Source organism: Melanerpes formicivorus, unplaced genomic scaffold (genome assembly GCF_026170545.1).
Source record: "Melanerpes formicivorus ecotype bairdi unplaced genomic scaffold, bMelFor1.0.p_v2 SCAF_1, whole genome shotgun sequence".
Lineage (NCBI taxonomy): Eukaryota > Metazoa > Chordata > Aves > Piciformes > Picidae > Melanerpes > Melanerpes formicivorus.
In genome coordinates, this window is record NW_027142353.1 from 56,126,862 (window position 1) to 56,143,403 (window position 16,542).

Sequence of the window (16,542 nt, forward strand, 5' to 3'; positions counted from 1 at the left end):
CAGTCAGATCCAAGATGAAGCTCTTCTGTTCAGATTTTGGAATTTTGCCTGATTCTAATTAAATACAAATATATCTGAGGTAGTCTTTGAACTATGCTTATTTTACGAACACATACCTTTGGGGTTATGTCATATCAGATAAGTATGTCATCTCTGAACAGTATAAGCAGCTTTAGGTCCTATATTTTCAGTAACAGCTCTCTTATCTGAAAATTTCAACACAGATGGTCTGAATTACTATTAAATACATCAGTTACTTTTATTCTCTAAATATGTTAAAGGATAGGCTCTTCTTGCTTTTGTACTAGTTACACAAATTTAGCATGTGGCATTTCCATGGGAAGGAAGCCAGTTTTGATTATTACAAGCCAGTTGCTGGGGAAGGGCTCTGCTGTGCAGATTGCACTGGTATTTTAAAATACCCCTGCATCACAAGGTTGCTCCACAGGGAATATTGGTTAGCTGCTAAGATACAGAGATTTCTAAAATGTAAAACCAGTCTTTCTTTAACTGTCTTGTTATCACTCAGAAGGAATGGGCAATTTCTTTAACTTCTTCCCTTTGCAGAAAGATTCTCTATGAAAAAAAAAGCCAAGACTTAAAACTTTATGAGATGGAGCTGGAAGAATGTATTTCCAAAAGAAAAACTCTGAAGGCATTGGAGTTTTTGTAGAGATACTGCTTCACTGCCCTCCTGAGTCCAACATTGTTCATGGAAACATGAATATATTCTAGAGACAATAAGCCCATAGCTTTCATATTAATGCCTGACTCTCCTGGGTTGTAGAATTAATTCACCTGTTCCAGAAATTGCTGGGCTAAGTGCTTGCTACTTCAGTAGGCTGTAACTACATTTCAGTGGCAGGCTGCTCCTGTGTGGGCTTGCTAATGAGTGAGGCCACCTCCAGTAAGCAAAGTAAGATCAGGAAATTGTGGGAAGGAGCTCAAAACACACCGTGTTTTTATAGTGACTGCGAGATTCAGAACTCATTACATTTTTGTGTGAAAAGAGAGAGATCCACTCGGTGAATGAAATGCAGGGTAAAGTCGTGTTAAAAAATCAACTTCATGGGAGTTACACAAAACATACTTTTGTTCACAAAAGCCAGAAAATGGTTTATAGAATCTCTGAAACATCTGAGCACATTTTTTAGGGATGAAGGAGAAGAGAAGGAAAAGAAGGCCTGGGGCTAATACAGCAGTAGCAGGAGCTGAGTGAGTTGGCCACAATTACAAGATTGCTGTGTTTCCTAAGGGAGACTAGCAAAGACTTCAGATAGTGGCATACAGTAATGCATGCAAGAAGGACCCGAAGAGTAGACTAGTTTTTTCACAGAGTTTTGGAGTAATTGGTTTCTCAAGGCACTTTCCTGTCTTCTCACCCTGAAAAGGAGCTCTAGCAAAGCTCCCAGAAGTGACATAGGATGATGGAGACATCTCTAGAGTGTGTCTAAGACCAGGACAGTAATACATGCAACATTTTCACCATCATTTGGATCCAATGGATATTTATGGCTGTGCTGGGTTGAGGCAGCCCCCTTCCCCACCACTGGCAACAATAAACAGACAAACGGATTGCAAAAGCGATGGAAAGTTTAAATAGAAAGCAATGAACATTTACAGAAAACCAAAAGCACAGTGACAAAGAAAGATCCCAAAACAGACCCAGAGAGATCCCATCCCCACCTGAGGGTACACCCAAGACCCCCAGGGCTCCTTCTTCCCCCTCCCACTGCTAGGCTAGTCTCAGCTGGCCAGATCTGAGACTGCCCACCCCCCCATGGCCTTGGGCCTAGCCAGGCCCAAAGCCAGGAGACATCTCCCCCAGTTACCAGCTGACGGAGGAGGAAGAGAAGAGAGAGTGCAAGACTCCGCACTGGATCTTATAGTGGTGCAAAGAATTGTGGTAGGAAATACTACATAATTTCCTGTGCCCACCCCTCTGGGCTGGACTTCTGGACACGGGAAGTAAACATTGCAGGGGGCACCCAGCTCAAACTGCAACAATGGCTGTACTTAGACACTTCTGGCATCTCTTTGGCTTTGTCATTGCATTCATTATCCCTTGAAATGGTAGTAAAAAGGTGTTTTAAAATTGTGCTTATATTGGAGGAAATATATGTGCTTTACAGGAAACACCATGTACGTGCTTGAAACATGGGAGAACTCAACCATAGGTGGTATTCCTTTTGCATTAAATATTTGAGTACCAGTGTAAGTGTGTGTGTGTGTTTACAATAAAGTCCTCCTGCAATTTGTTGCAGAACCCCAGACTGGATTTCAGATTGCCTTTAAAATGTTGGATGCAGATGGCAACGAACAAGTTGAAAAGAAAGAATTCTTTAAGGTATGTATATTTATATGCATATTAATTTTAAAGCATTTAAAGAGCCCCATGGGTTGTACCTGCTGAATGAAGACTTGTTAAAATCTTCAAGCTTAGTTTTCAGTCCAATCTATGATCACTTACAAAAATACTTTATGTGAAAGCAGCACATACCAAATCACTGCTGTAAAAGTACTTACCATATTTGAATACACTTTTATAAATGTTACCACTGACTTGTATTTAAAAATCTGTTACTGGCAAGGTAGAAGGTTGGTGTACATCCCTTAATCTTGATGATCTAGTTTGAAGTGCTACAGGCTGGGGTCAGAGTGGCTGGAGAGCAGCCAGGTAGAGAGGGACCTGGGGTTACTGGTCGATGATAGGCTGAACATGAGCCTGCAGGGTGCTCAGGCAGCCAAGAGGGCCAGTGGCATCCTGGCCTGCATCAGGAACAGTGTGGCCAGCAGGAGCAGGGAGGTCATTCTGCCTCTGTACACTGCACTGGTTAGGCCACACTTTGAGTACTGTGTCCAGTTCTGATCCCCTCAGTTTTGGAAGGATGCTGACTTGCTGGAATGAGTCCAGAGAAGGGCAAAGTAGTTGGTGAGGGGTTTGGAACACAAGCCCTATGAGGAGAGGCTGAGGGAGCTGGGGTTGCTTAGCCTGGAGAAGAGGAGACTCAGGGGTGACCTTATTACTCTCTACAACTACCTGAAGGGAGGTTGTAGACAGGCAGAGGTTGGTCTCCTCTCCCAGGCAGGCAGTACCAAAACAAGAGGACACAGTCTCAGGCTGTGCCAGGGGAAGTTTAGGCTGGATGTTAGGAAGAAGTTCTGTGGTGGGGTGGAAGGGTAAGGCCAAGAAGCCTCCTCCCTTCCCCCTTGTAAGGTAAAGAGAAAGAAACTTGAAGGGAAGGAAAAAAAAACTCACAAGCTGAATTAGCAAGGCAGTGGAGCTATATTTACAAAGCAGTGTAGGATTTGCAGGGGAATATTTACAAATTTACAATATCTACAATATATACAAAGATATACAATAGAGTAACACAGAAATGAGAGTAACCCCCCTCGGCAGAGGGGGGGTTCCCCACCTCCGCTCTCCCCTCTCTTCCCCCCCTTTCCCCAGAATGGGATAGAAAGAGAAAGAAAAGAGAGGAAAAAAAAGTTAGAAGCAGTTTGTGTTAATTGGAAAGGAGTTAATACCGGCCTGTATCTGGACTTCAAGGCCGAGGCCTTGGCAGAAAGCCGAGCAGAGAAAGAGAGCTGCTGCAGCGTGGAGAGGCGGAAGCAAGACTGATAGAAAAGTCCTGGAAATGCTCAGTTCACTCCCAGTTCAGAAGGTGCTTCCTCCCACTTCACCAATGAAATAGTTTAGATTATTCTTTCCGTTTACCAACTTCCGTCCACCATATTCCCTTTCTTAAGGGTACAGCCTCAAACGGTCACAAGTTCTATACAGAGAGAGTGATTGCCCATTGGAATGGGCTGCTTGGGGAGGTGGTGGAGTCACCATCGCTGGAGGTGTTCAGGAGGAGACTTGATGGGGTGCTTGGTGCCCTGGTTTAGTTGTTTAGGTGGGTTGGATTGGTTGATGGGTTGGACGTGATGATCTTCAAGGTCTCTTCCAACCTGGTTTATTCTATGTATTCTAATCATCTAGAAAATTCTTTTAAGTTGTAAATATTCTTATTTATTATTTTTTTTTAATTCACCATCCTTTCTTTTTTTAATTAATGTTGTTTGCATTTCCAAGTTTTGTATCACATTTTGGAAAGTAACAGCAGCTTTTGCCATTTTTTTGGTATAAAATATGGAGGAGAAAGTCAGATGCTTAAGAAAAGAAAATCTTGCTCTAATGTTTAAAAGAAGAGTAGGCTTAATTATATAGCTTAATCAGCTTCTAAGTATTTAACAGGAATGCTTTTTGTCAAAAGTCAAATGCAAGATGAACAAACCCTTTTAAAGGGACTCCCTCAGCTTAGTTCAGGTCATTCGTGCTGGAGGTGATTAGAGAGGCTGATCTGTGGGAAGCAAAAGTGTCTACTACTACAATGCAAATTGTGTTCTGTTACTAAGATAAAGGTGATCATTAACATAACTAATCTGGAGAACCATAGAATCTAGAACTTATAAAGATGTGCTGGTAGATAGAGAAATTGCCACAAACATTATTTAAGTGTATTTTATAGCCTTAATCTCTGAATTAATGATACAATAGCTGTCAGCATGTACTTTGCACCAATAAGTGTTTCCTCAGTGATTTGTCTCTTAGCAAGATTACAATTGATGAGCTGTACTTAAATATATTTTTTTACATTGTTAAAGTACTTTTAGTAGTACTATTTGAACATATTACTTGAAATTAGAGCATTTCCCATGACAGTGCTCCCAGAAGCCCCCAGCTCAGCCTGCACACATCCTATCTATGCTCATTTGTTGCTACTCAAATCTTTTAAGCTTAAAGAATTTTCTCTGTTTAAATGTATATTGTTATGCTGATTAAAGAGAAATCAAATGTAACTGAAAACTTTCATTTTTAACCTGTCACAATCTTAGCCAATTGTTGCCAGAGTAGCAGTGCCCTGATCACTGCTCTCTCTATATATATATATACACACACATATGCCTGTTATGGCTGTAGTGTTCATTTGCAAAACAGTATGTTACTGAGGAAAGCAAGTTCATGAACACAAGTGAAGATGTTCAGCCTGCAGTGTTTCTGCACCAAAATGCCATGCCAGCAGTACTTCCTATAAATGGGTGTTGTGTTAGTTAAGTAGATAAGGAGATTCTTGCAGAAAAAACAGCACAGGTCTCTTGGAGAGATGTGTAGTATGTTATATATTTAATATCCATTGCTCATCCCAGATAATTGAATCAGCCAGTCTGAACAATAGAAAATCATCAAAAGTGGAGGTGCAAATCATTGAAAATAATTTTGACTTCTGTAGAGGCAAACAAACTAAATGAATATTATTCTGCTTAGATAAGATCGTTACTTTGCATTTCTTTTCTTGGCTGTGTTAATAAGTTACAGTATCACAGTATGAAAGTATATTAGAGGTTGGAAGGGACCTCAAGGGATCATCAGGTCCAACCCCCCTGCCAAAGCAGGATCACTTAGGGTAGTCTACACAGTAATGCAGCCACATGAGTTTTGAAAGTCTCCAGTGAAGGAGACTCCACAACCTCCCTGGGTAGCCTGTTCCAGTGCTCCATCACCCTCACTGTAAAGAAGTTCCTCCTCATGTTGAGGTGAAATCTTCTATGTTCAAGTTTCAACCTGTTTCTTGTCTTATTACTGTGCACCACTGAAAAGAGCTTGGCCCCCTGCACTTGACACCCACCCATCAGATATTTATACACATTGATGAGATCCCCTCTCAGTCTTCTCTTCCCAAGACTAAATAGCCCCTGGATCTCAGTCTCTCTTCACAGGGGAGATGTTCAAGTGCCCTAATCATCCTCGTGGCGCTCTGTTGGATTCCCTTCAGCAGTTCTCTGTCTTTCTTGAACTGGGGAGCCCAAAACTGGACACAGTATTCAATACTGAGTGGTAAAAAAAAAATCATATACATTTCTATGTCAGCTCTACACTACATTCAAAGAAGTCCCCCAGGATGCAAACTAGTCAAAAGGTGAATTTTCTCATACTTACAAATATTAACTTGAAACAAAACTTGATTTTTATAGGTTAGGTATGAAAATAAAATTTTGGGGAGGTAAGAATGTGGAAAACTCTGTGTGTATGTTAATTTCTGAGTATGCCAGTTCCAGATGCATCATGGAAAGCCTCTCTATTTCTAATGAATTCCTATTCTGTGGATCTAATAAATTAGTAAACTGTGTGGCTAATCCATCATTTGTCTTGTTTTAGTTAGCTTCTGAGGAAAATATGTCTGAACTATTCTTTAGTTATTTCCACACTATACTTGACAATAATATCAGGGATCATATGTAAGGAAAGGGCAGGGGGAAAGCATAGCAAAAAAAAGCAGCAATTAGGAGGCAGTTATTGTGTGCAGGATGTGATGGGAAAAGAAATTTCAGCCCTACTTCATTCTCTTGCTTTATCACCTCTTCTTCTATTTTCCATTTGTTCTCTACTGATTAGACATCTATGTATGTCTGTTACCTCTTGATCTCACTGTAAATTCTGAGACAGGAGCCTTGCCTTTATGTTTGCGTAATGTCCATTGTTTTTTGAATTGTGTACATCTCAACTCTGACAAGTTAGTGGATAAACAGTAGAAGATGTGTCACATAAATCATTCAAGAAAGGCAGAAGGATGACAGGCAGACTCTACACTCACAGAATAGAATCAATAAGGTTGGAAAAGACCTCAGAGATCATCAAGTCCAACCTGTCACCCAACACCTCATGGCTACTAAACCATGGCTTCAAGTGCCATATCCTTCTTCCTTCCTGTTTCTCAAGCCTTTTCACAGAACCCTGAATTTCTCTCTGCGTTTCCTTTTCAATACCCTCAAGTCATTCAGACGTTCACTGCTAGCTGGGCAGAGCATCCCAGACTACAGTGGCTTTTGCTAGACCACGTGTTCCCACTGTCAGTATGTGCAGACTGAAGCAAACAATGATTAAAGTTGGGACTTCCATCTCTTTCCCTCAGCAGATGTACCAACAGGATATTTGTCTGCATGACAGTATCACAGTATAACTAAGGTTGGAAATGACCTCAAGGATCATCGAGTCCAACCTATCAACACAGACCCCATGACTAGACCATGGCACCAAGTGCCACGTCCAATGCTAGGGTTTGGAAAGGACCTTCAGAGATCATCAAGTTCAACCCCCTGCAAAGCAGAACCACTTAGGACAGGTCACACAGGAACACATCCAGGCAGGTTTTAAAGATCTCTAGAAAAGGAGACTCCACAGCCTCTCTGGGCAGCCTGTTCCAGTGTTCTGTCACGCTCACAGACATTGGTAAGGTCCCCTCCCAGCCTTCTCTTCTCCAAAGTAAACAGCCCCAGGTCTCTCTTGTAAGAGAGATACTCTAGTCCCTTAACCATCCTTGAACTCTCTCCAGCAGTCTGGAGCTGAACTCTCTCCTGTCCTTCTTGAACCAGAGAGCCCAGAAGTGTATCTAAGTCCTTAGTGCCTGGAGCGCTTGTATGGATCAGACACTGAAGGAGTGTGAAATGCCAGATTTCCCAGTAGATTCAGTGCTTTTCACTAACATAAATGGATATTCAGGAAAGGAGATCTTAAATGAAGTTCCATGTTTTCAACAAGGGAGGTTATCTTGTCTCATCATAGCTTTTCCATTTCTGTGCACATTTCCCCCCTTTCCAGTAGGAGCTAAAAGCCTCTCCCTTCCCAGGGTCAGACTCATGTTCTCCCTTCTCCCTACTTCTTTGCATTCAAGACAGTCTATTTTGAATTCCTGCTTCATCCATGTTTCTGAGACAAACATTCACACTACAAGAGACATTTCTATGTTAGGGTCCAGAATAACAACAGTGTATTTTGAGGTGGGCATATACAAAGGTTTCTTACTTTGCTGTACACCACTAGGGTGAAGAAGACATGGTAGAAATGGCATGGTTACAGGTGTTAATTGCCATCCTTTAATCAGCCTTTGTCAAAGATGAAAGCCTCTGCCCCAATGAAAGATTACTAAGTAAAATTAATGACAGTTCAAAACTATTGAGAATGGAGGTAGGGTAACTCAAATGGCACATGCAAGAACTATGTGATTTAGACTTTCTAAATAGTCTTTATATAATCTGGGCAGCAGATAGGACAAAAAATTTGTAGAGGTTCACCTAGGCCTGAATGAACCAGCACTCAACACTATCAGCAGTTAACAGTGGCTTGGTACAGAACAGCTCTGCAGTCCTAGAGCATCCACAAGCAACTGAATGATGCAAAATCACTGTTCTTTTTATGACTGACTCACCTTCTGCCAGCTCTTCGCCTCTTAGTACGTCTTTAGTAAAGAGACATCAATTGTGCATAATAGGTCTCATTATCTTTGAATTAGCCATTAGTATCTTCCAGTGATGAGCAGATATAAATATTAAATACAGATTTTCCATGGACCAGTTGAGTATTAGAGTCCATTTCTCAAGGGTAGAATTCTTCTTCCTCTGTGAGTAGCTGCTGCAATGTGCTGGAAAAAATCTGCAAACCACTGGAAATAGTTTCGGGCACTCTGAGGATTTACATACAGTGTGAGAAAACAATAAACTAAATCTTTCAGAACACTTGTAAAAAAAAATATACTGGGTGTCTTGTGCTCTTTAGTAGTCTCTGCAGATTTTTTTTTAAGAGTGACTTTAAAATGAAACTGTATTTTCTCTTGTTTGTAAAGTATTTCCAATTGTATTTCTTGTGTGTGAGCAAAAGATGGATTTTTCAGGTAAGAAAAAAATGTAGGTTTACAGTGAGAATATGGGCAGTTGTGTCATAGCCAGAACTCTATATTGTTATTCTGTGTTCTATGTTCTTTTAACTGTACTTGTCAGTTGTTTTGTAAGGGATCAAAAAATAATAATCTGGAGAAGTTTGACAAGCCCTGTGAGGAGAGGCTGAGGGAGCTGGGGTTGCTTAGCCTGGAGAAGAGGAGACTCAGGGGTGACCTTATTGCTGTCTACAGCTACCTGAAGGGGGGTTGTAGACAGGCAGAGGTCTCTTCTCCCAGGCAGCCAGTACCAGAACAAGAGGACACAGTCTCAGGCTGCGCCAGGGGAGGTTTAGGCTGGAGGTCAGGAGGAAGTTTTACACAGAGAGAGTGACTGGCCATTGGAATGGGCTGCCCGGGGAGGTGGTGGAGTCGCCATTGCTGGAGGTGTTCAGGAGGAGACTTGATAAGGTGCTTGGTTGCATGGTTTAGTTGGTTGGGTGGTGTTGGATGATAGGTTGGACACGATGATCTTGAAGGTCTCTTCCAACCTGCTCTATTCTATTCTATCCTATTCTATTCTATTCTATTCTATCCTATCCTATCCTATCCTATCCTATCCTATCCTATCCTATCCTATCCTATTAATTGTCTTGGTTTACAGTGTTTATTTTGGTAAATTCTGTCAAGGCATTAAAAAATAATAATAGAAAGTAACTACCCTGAGAAACTCAATACCTGAGGCTGTTAAAAAAAACCCAACCACAAAACAGAGCAGGTGAATTAGGCAAAATTTGAAGGCCAAGGGAAGATGTTTGGTGATGTGAACAGTTAGTGGGGTTTTTCCTACTCACTACTGACAAGCCTGTGTTGCTTCTCTGAACAATGTAACAAAAAAAGGGGAGGGGGGTGGAGGGGCAGGGAAACAGCAGCAATTTGATAATCCCACAAAATAGCAGCTATGCAAATTTGGTTATGATTTTTCCCAGTTTTAATGGGCAGAGTGAGGAATCACTCAGAAATGTTTGAGAAGTAAACCAGCAGCTTCAAAACCCCTGAGCTTCGAAAGCATCTTTCCTAAAGTTTCCCCATTCAGAGTGATCAGCATAAGTCCATATCTATATCTGAAATGTAACAAGTCCCTTGTTCTTTCATTTTTTGCTGTCCTCTTGAGGATTCATGCAAATGTTTGTGAAAGGTAAGTGTACTCTCTGCCGTGGTAAATCACTCCTCCTTGTGGTAGCATTGGCCTCCCAAGCTAAAACACAGTCAAAGAAACCCTGCCGCTGGGATATACTTGAGGTGTTGTGAGTTAGTGGACTTTCTCTGTTACCTTAAAACTCTGCTTGGGAAGTGAAAGTTATGTTTTTTAATGCAAGTAATTTCAGTACTTCTAAAAATCATTCAAGACTCATTTATTTGTGGGGTGGAGGGGAAACTCCAGCCACGTTCTGCTTAATGCCAGTTCTGAAAATATGCCTGTTTATTCAGTTGTTCTTTGTTGTTAGTTGTATAGTATTTCAGTTGATCAGATATGTTTTTCATGACCAGAAGGTCATGTCCATAGCAGAACTATGTAAAGCTGTCTAGTAGGAGGGGAGGAAAATCACAGGACAATTTTTATCTCCCAAATGACCTTTGAAGTCAGACTCCTGAGTTTCAAAACCTTACTGAGTGAATGTTAAGTTTCTAGTTCAAGAAAATCTCCTCTATAAATAGAATAAGTGCTGGGTTGTGAGAGGGAGATTCATATGCTCTGCTCTGCTATATTAACCACAGAAGATAAGAGATTTCTGGGGGAAAAGTGTGTGTGAATAGCAAAATGTCCTTAAGTATGCAGATTTTGTCATGACTAGAGAACCTTGTAGAAACATAATGACTTTGTAATTAAGAAAAGATTAAATTAATACAAGTTTCTACAAAAGAAGACTCCTGTAAGACCAATTTGATGAATTTTCTGTGTGTTTTTTGTGTGTTTTAACAAATACAGCTACAGAGAATCATTGGGAAGGAAGATGATCTGAAAGCAGCTGGGGACGAAACAGTATTTCAGGTATGAAATAGAGACAGATTTCTCTTTACAAGAGTATAGCCATATTTCCTGTGAACACTGTTGTTCTATCAGTGTTTTTAGATAAGAATTAGTGTTTTAATTAAAAGAAAGTGTGTGATTTGTCAGCTACTTTCTAACTGGGGAAGAAAAATGTTTGTCACTTCTGACACTCCTGATAATGTGCACAATTAGTGTATTTCATTACTGTGTAGTTACTCTGTTACTTACTTCACCTTAGTCTCTGTTTTAAAGAAACTCTTCAGAATAGAATGGAACAGAATAGAAGAATGGAATGGAAATAGAATAGAATAGAATAGAATAGAATAGAATAGAATAGAATAGAATAGAATAGAATAGAATAGAATAGAATAGAATAGAATAGAATAGAATAGACCAGGCTGGAAAAGACCTTTGAGATCATCACGTCCGACCTATCACCCAACACTATCTAATCAACTAAACCATGGCACCAAGCACCATCCAGTCTCTTCCTAAACACCTCCAGTGATGGTGACTCCACCACCTCCCTGGGCAGCACATTCCAATGGCCATTGTCAAAAAAGAGAAAAACCCTGTATTGCCTTATGAGAAACAGATACTTCAGACTTCCCTAAATGCTGCTATTGTGGTAATATCATTTTATTCTGAGTTGATTTGAAATGTAATTCCTGTCATTTGGATGATAAAGGCAAGGATTACTTTACTTCTGTCCACTTTGAGAAAAACAATGGCAAAGATACAGACCAGAAGGAACGATCTTAGAGTATGATCTTCCATCTGGGTTAGAAGTTTCACTGGGTGTCAGCAAATGGCAAATACATCTCGTCAATGAAAGGAGCAGGTAAATTCCTACTCTCTTCTGACTGTTTTGTCCTGAATCCTGCCACTACTCTTACCAGTCTTTGCAAAGTTGCCATCTTTTCTTCAGTCTGTAGTTAGCAGAGACATGGTATTCTGTAGCCTGGATGAGATTGAATGAGACTGAAAACAAAGAGGGGGAACTCCTGAGCATACTGAAAACAGCCCAGAAGAAGCTGACTAAGCAGGGTGAAGGAGATGTAGAGTACAGGTGTATTGTCTCCATCTGTTACTACAAGGTGTTGCTTACATCAGCAGCACAACTTTTGTTGCACGCTTAAATTGAATGTTGTAGCTGAAGGATATTTTTCTCACCACAAACTTGCCTTTAGTTGTAAACTGAAAATGGGTAATTAGGCATGAGGAAGCAACAGCTCACGTTTGAAGCATTCAATAGGAAATTTGTACAAGGCTCTGCTTTATAAACCTATCACGCATCAGCAGTTTCTACAAAGAGTTGATCTATCTCCTGTTCCTTCTTTTTCACCTCCCTGGGGCAAAGATGGAAGTGGCAGGATTTCTAACACCTTTAATATATCCTAGGCATAAACAGAAACTGTCATCTGATGCATAAAGGTTTTGCTCCCTCAGTATGCATCCAGAGTTCAGTTTAAAAGTCAGTTTGACTGACTAACAACCATCTCCTTTCTTGAATCTTTTCATCAGTCACCAGATTAAAATAGCTAGGATTAACAGGGGTGTCTGCTCCTCAAAACCTATTTCACTTGAGACTTAACTGTCATGACAGTGAAAGAAAAAGGATCTTTATTCTGCATGAATGAACAGCTCTAGTGTAAAATTTCCAGAGAAACTCTGATACAGTTGGACAGATACAGTTATAAACACATAAGCTTATTAGAAGCTAATTAAAAACCTTAGCTTGAGTGTCTCTATTTTGGTGGTTTTTTTGTCTTCAAAATTTTCTTCATAATTCTCCATGGAGAAAAATCTGAAGTTAGAAAGCCAGAAAATGTAATTTAATACAGTTTCTTATTAGATTATAAATGGAATTATACTATGTTCAAAAGAAGAATTAAATAGCTTTGGGGTATACAAACTATCTTGGAATTCTTCTGCCCTCTGTATTTCTACCTTGCAAAGTCCAGATTATCACTTTTCTTCTAACTTTTGTTCTGTTTTCTGTCTCAGTTTCCTACAAAAGAAGTTATCTTTGTGGGCAATGAATATGACTGTACAGTGGAATCAGTGTCTGTGGTTTTACCCCTTATTTTTAATAACTATGGCAGTCATATTTTTACTTTCAAGCAAAGCAAATAAAGCATAAAGTACTATGGTTTTTAAATTGACCATGGTCTTTGAAAGCTCAGACACTGCAACAGAAGTTTGGCATTTGGAATAGCTCTTTATTTCCACAACACTTCCAAGATTTGTGTGTGAGTTTACTGGGTTTTTTATTCAGAGTAATCCCAGTCTCTGATACCAGATGGAAAATGTCACTGACTTCTGAAAATATGGTTTAAGAGGCAGTCTGCAACTTTATTTAACCAGCAGGTATATCCAAGTATGTTGCCTCTACAGTGTGTAGACAGAGGTCCCAGACGTTTTTTTGCTATAGGGAGATAACAATTAATACTCATCGAGATACTGTGTTAGGAAAAGAACAAGCTGTGTGTTTGCTGTGCTCCCAAAGTGCTTGTAGCTCTGCCTCTTTTACTGAACTTCTACTGAAATGTCTAAAATTCAAAATTTCATCACTTTGGAATGCTCCTTGAATGGGGTTGCAGTGGACTTGATTATCCAGATAAATATATTTTGGTTGAGGGATTTTTTTCCCCCTAATATTGTAATTAATGCTGGAAGAAAAGCCAAGAAAAAAAAGTCTGTCCAGCCTTAACAAGCCCAGTCTTTTGGGAAATTCCTTACTGGCTTTTGTAGAGCAGGCATTCTGATTTACTCATAGCACAGGTGTGCACACAGTGAAGGAGAGGTGCAGGCAGATTTACAAGGCTGGCAACCTGGTTCCTTCTAACTGGACTGGAGAAAATGATACAGAAGTCAAAAGGGGCAGTGACTATCTCACCTCACCTGTCTTGCCACTGACCAAAGGAAATGCTGTATCTGGCATCCTAGCAGATCTCTTCTGCTTCATATAAAACATCCATGTGAGCATCTGCCTGTGCTTCACAACAGTCAAACTTCATCTGGAAGTGGTGTAGGATATTATAGGAAAGTGAATTAAGCTAGAAGAGTTTGGTGTACGTTGCAAAAAGTGTTGCCCAATGAGCAGCACCAGTTGCTTTTGTGTGACTGCCCTGAGCTCCATCAAGACACGTTAGTAGTGTGGCGTGCGTTAGCATCCTGGTAGTGAAAATAATGCTCATGGTTCCAGGTATCTACTCTACAGCCCAGTTGTCTGGACTTTGTTCTTGAGCCCTTCAGTTCAGATTAATGAGTTGCTGAGTAGTTTCAATGCTTCTAATTTAATTTTTGTGTTATGGCTGAGCTTCAGAAATTAATTGCAGCTATTGTTAGGAGAGGAATGACAATACAGTTTGTTCTGTATTTATTCTTTAAATGGAATCCATGTTGGCAAATAATCTATCTGTGCATTGTCTCATTTCCAAATGATTAAATATATGCTTCTGAATTCCACAAGAATCACATTTTTCTATAAAGTATCTCCTTTGTATGGGGTTTTTTAATAACATTTAACTAGCATTTGGGGACACAGCTATTAATCTCTTCTAAACAGAAAACTTCTAAACTAAAATTCAGTCTTATTATAAGTAGTATATTTATAGACCTACACATGGATATTTTCTTATGAATTGTGTATCAATTGGCTTCACCAGTCCACTTTGTTTTTCCTTAGCTAAGAGAGGTCATACATGTATTTATCACCACTTAGCTGGTCAGCACATTTTACACTTAGGCCTTCAGAGACTGCAGCATTGCAGTGCATCTTCTCAGCCACAGAGACTGTGCAGGCCATCGTAAGCTGCCCATCTACTCCCTAGAATTCCTAATTAGTTTAAAGTTTTCTTACACATAGCTTCCAAGTCTACAGAGCTCTGGGCCCAGAATAACTGAAGACTGCCTAAACTGAAGAGAAGAGGGTGTGGTTGAGATCTGTGCTCTCCTTGTGCAGTAATAGTCTGTAACGGGGGTGCAGCGTATCATATTTTCCAAGAATCTGGTGCAAGACCAAAATTAATATCCCTCCCCAAAAGAGTGTGTCATTAGTCTTGTCACATCACAGTTCAGAGGGAATGCACATCTTCTCATGAACTATCTTCTCCAACAGAAATGTGTATGTTTCCTGTCAGCAGATTAACACTGAATTCCATTGAAATGTTTTTGGATACTTTAAACCAAGGAGCACTGCAGTGTTCCTGCAAGCTTTAAAGGGAGCTCTCCAGGCACGTAAACTCCGTAAAGAACCAAGCCATGTGGCATCAAAATATTAGCTTATTAGAAATCTGGAGGGTAACAGAGCACTGGAATAGGCTGTCTAGGGAGGTTGTGGAGTCTCCTCCTCTGGAGACTTTCAAAACCTGCATGGATGCATTCCTGTGCAACCTGATCTAGGTGAACCTGCTTTAGCAGGAGGGATGGACTAGATGATTCCTAGAGTTCCCTTTCAACTGCCACCATTCTGTGATTCTGTGGTTGTCTCACAGACTCATGTTATTTTTCCATGTCATCTGATGACATTATAACCTCAAGAGAGACAGAGAAACATGCTTTTTGACATCTCTAGCTAATTAATTCTGCAAGTACACTGAATTTGACTTGGGTAGCGAATTCATCTGGAAGCCTGTTGTGGTCACAGTTGTATTGCTTTCCATTGCACTGGTGTGTGAGGCAGGGCTACCGCTTCAGTCTCTGCTATTTAACCTAGTCTGAAATGCTTTTTATTATATAGAGAAGCCAGAGAGCAGCATGTCTTTGGAAAGATATCACCAGTAGACAGAACCCAAGATACTGTTCCCCTTGATCTTACTCTCTTTTCTGACCATATGCATCTACTCCACAAGGATGATCAGAGGGCTGGAGCACCTTTCCTGTGAGAACAGACTGAGATAGTTGGGACTATTCAGTCTGGAGAAGAGAAGGCTCCAAGGAGACCTTATTGTGGCCTTCCAGTATCTTAAGGGAGCCTACAAGAAAGCTGGTGAGGGACTTTTTAGGGTGTCAGGTAATGATAGGACTAGGGGGAATGGAACAAGAATAGAATGGGCAGATTCAGACTGGATGTTAGGAAGAAGTTCTTCACCATGAGGGTTGTGAGACACTGGAACAGGTTGCCCAGGAAGGTGGTAGAAGCCCCATCCCTGGAGGTTTTTAAGGCCAGGCTGGATGTGGCTCTGAGCAACCTGATGTAGAATGAGGTGTCCCTGCCCATGGCAGGGGGATTGGAACTAGATGATCCTTGAAGTCCTTTCCAACCCTAACAAATCTATGCTTCTACTTCCCCTCCATCTAGCTGAACAAAATTTAAAATATATTTTTTTAAAGTCAATCAAAAATCTGTATTATTTTCACAATTTCTATTGCAACAAGACATTACATTGCACAGCAAATACCATCTCTCAGGAAGCAAGTAAAAGAACAAGGAACATACAAAAGATTTAATCACGATGAATGCTTTCCAGTCATGCCTCAGGCAAATTCTGCAAGGAAAAGCAGGAAGAATCTAGAGACAGTAAGTCTATTAACATTTCAGATGAGTTTTGAAAATCAGTTAGGTACATTATTCTGAAAATCCTGTCTCACTGTGTGGCAAGTTTCTCTTCAATGGCACTTGTTGCTGCTTGCTGTAGTGTCATGTCCTAAATGTCAAAAGCTCAGTGGGGAGCTACAGGATTAGGTAGGTGTGTGCCTATGACTTGGTGCTTGCAGCTGTAGGCTTCTATGTTAACAGTCTGTTAGTTAGTAGTACTAATTAAAATAAATGTATTGTCCAGTCTTGCT

At 40.4% G+C, this 16,542-nt stretch overlaps 1 protein-coding gene across 1 annotated transcript in view; it reads left to right on the forward strand.

Annotated features, from left to right (window-relative positions):
• The window catches only part of MICU2 (mitochondrial calcium uptake 2), a 155,291-nt gene that overhangs the window by 121,607 nt on the left and 17,142 nt on the right, over positions 1 to 16,542 (forward strand). Inside the window, exons 6-7 of the mRNA XM_068144055.1 lie at positions 2,265 to 2,347; positions 10,687 to 10,749. Coding sequence (XP_068000156.1) covers positions 2,265 to 2,347; positions 10,687 to 10,749 — 146 coding nt within the window. The remainder of the gene's footprint in view (positions 1 to 2,264; positions 2,348 to 10,686; positions 10,750 to 16,542) is intronic.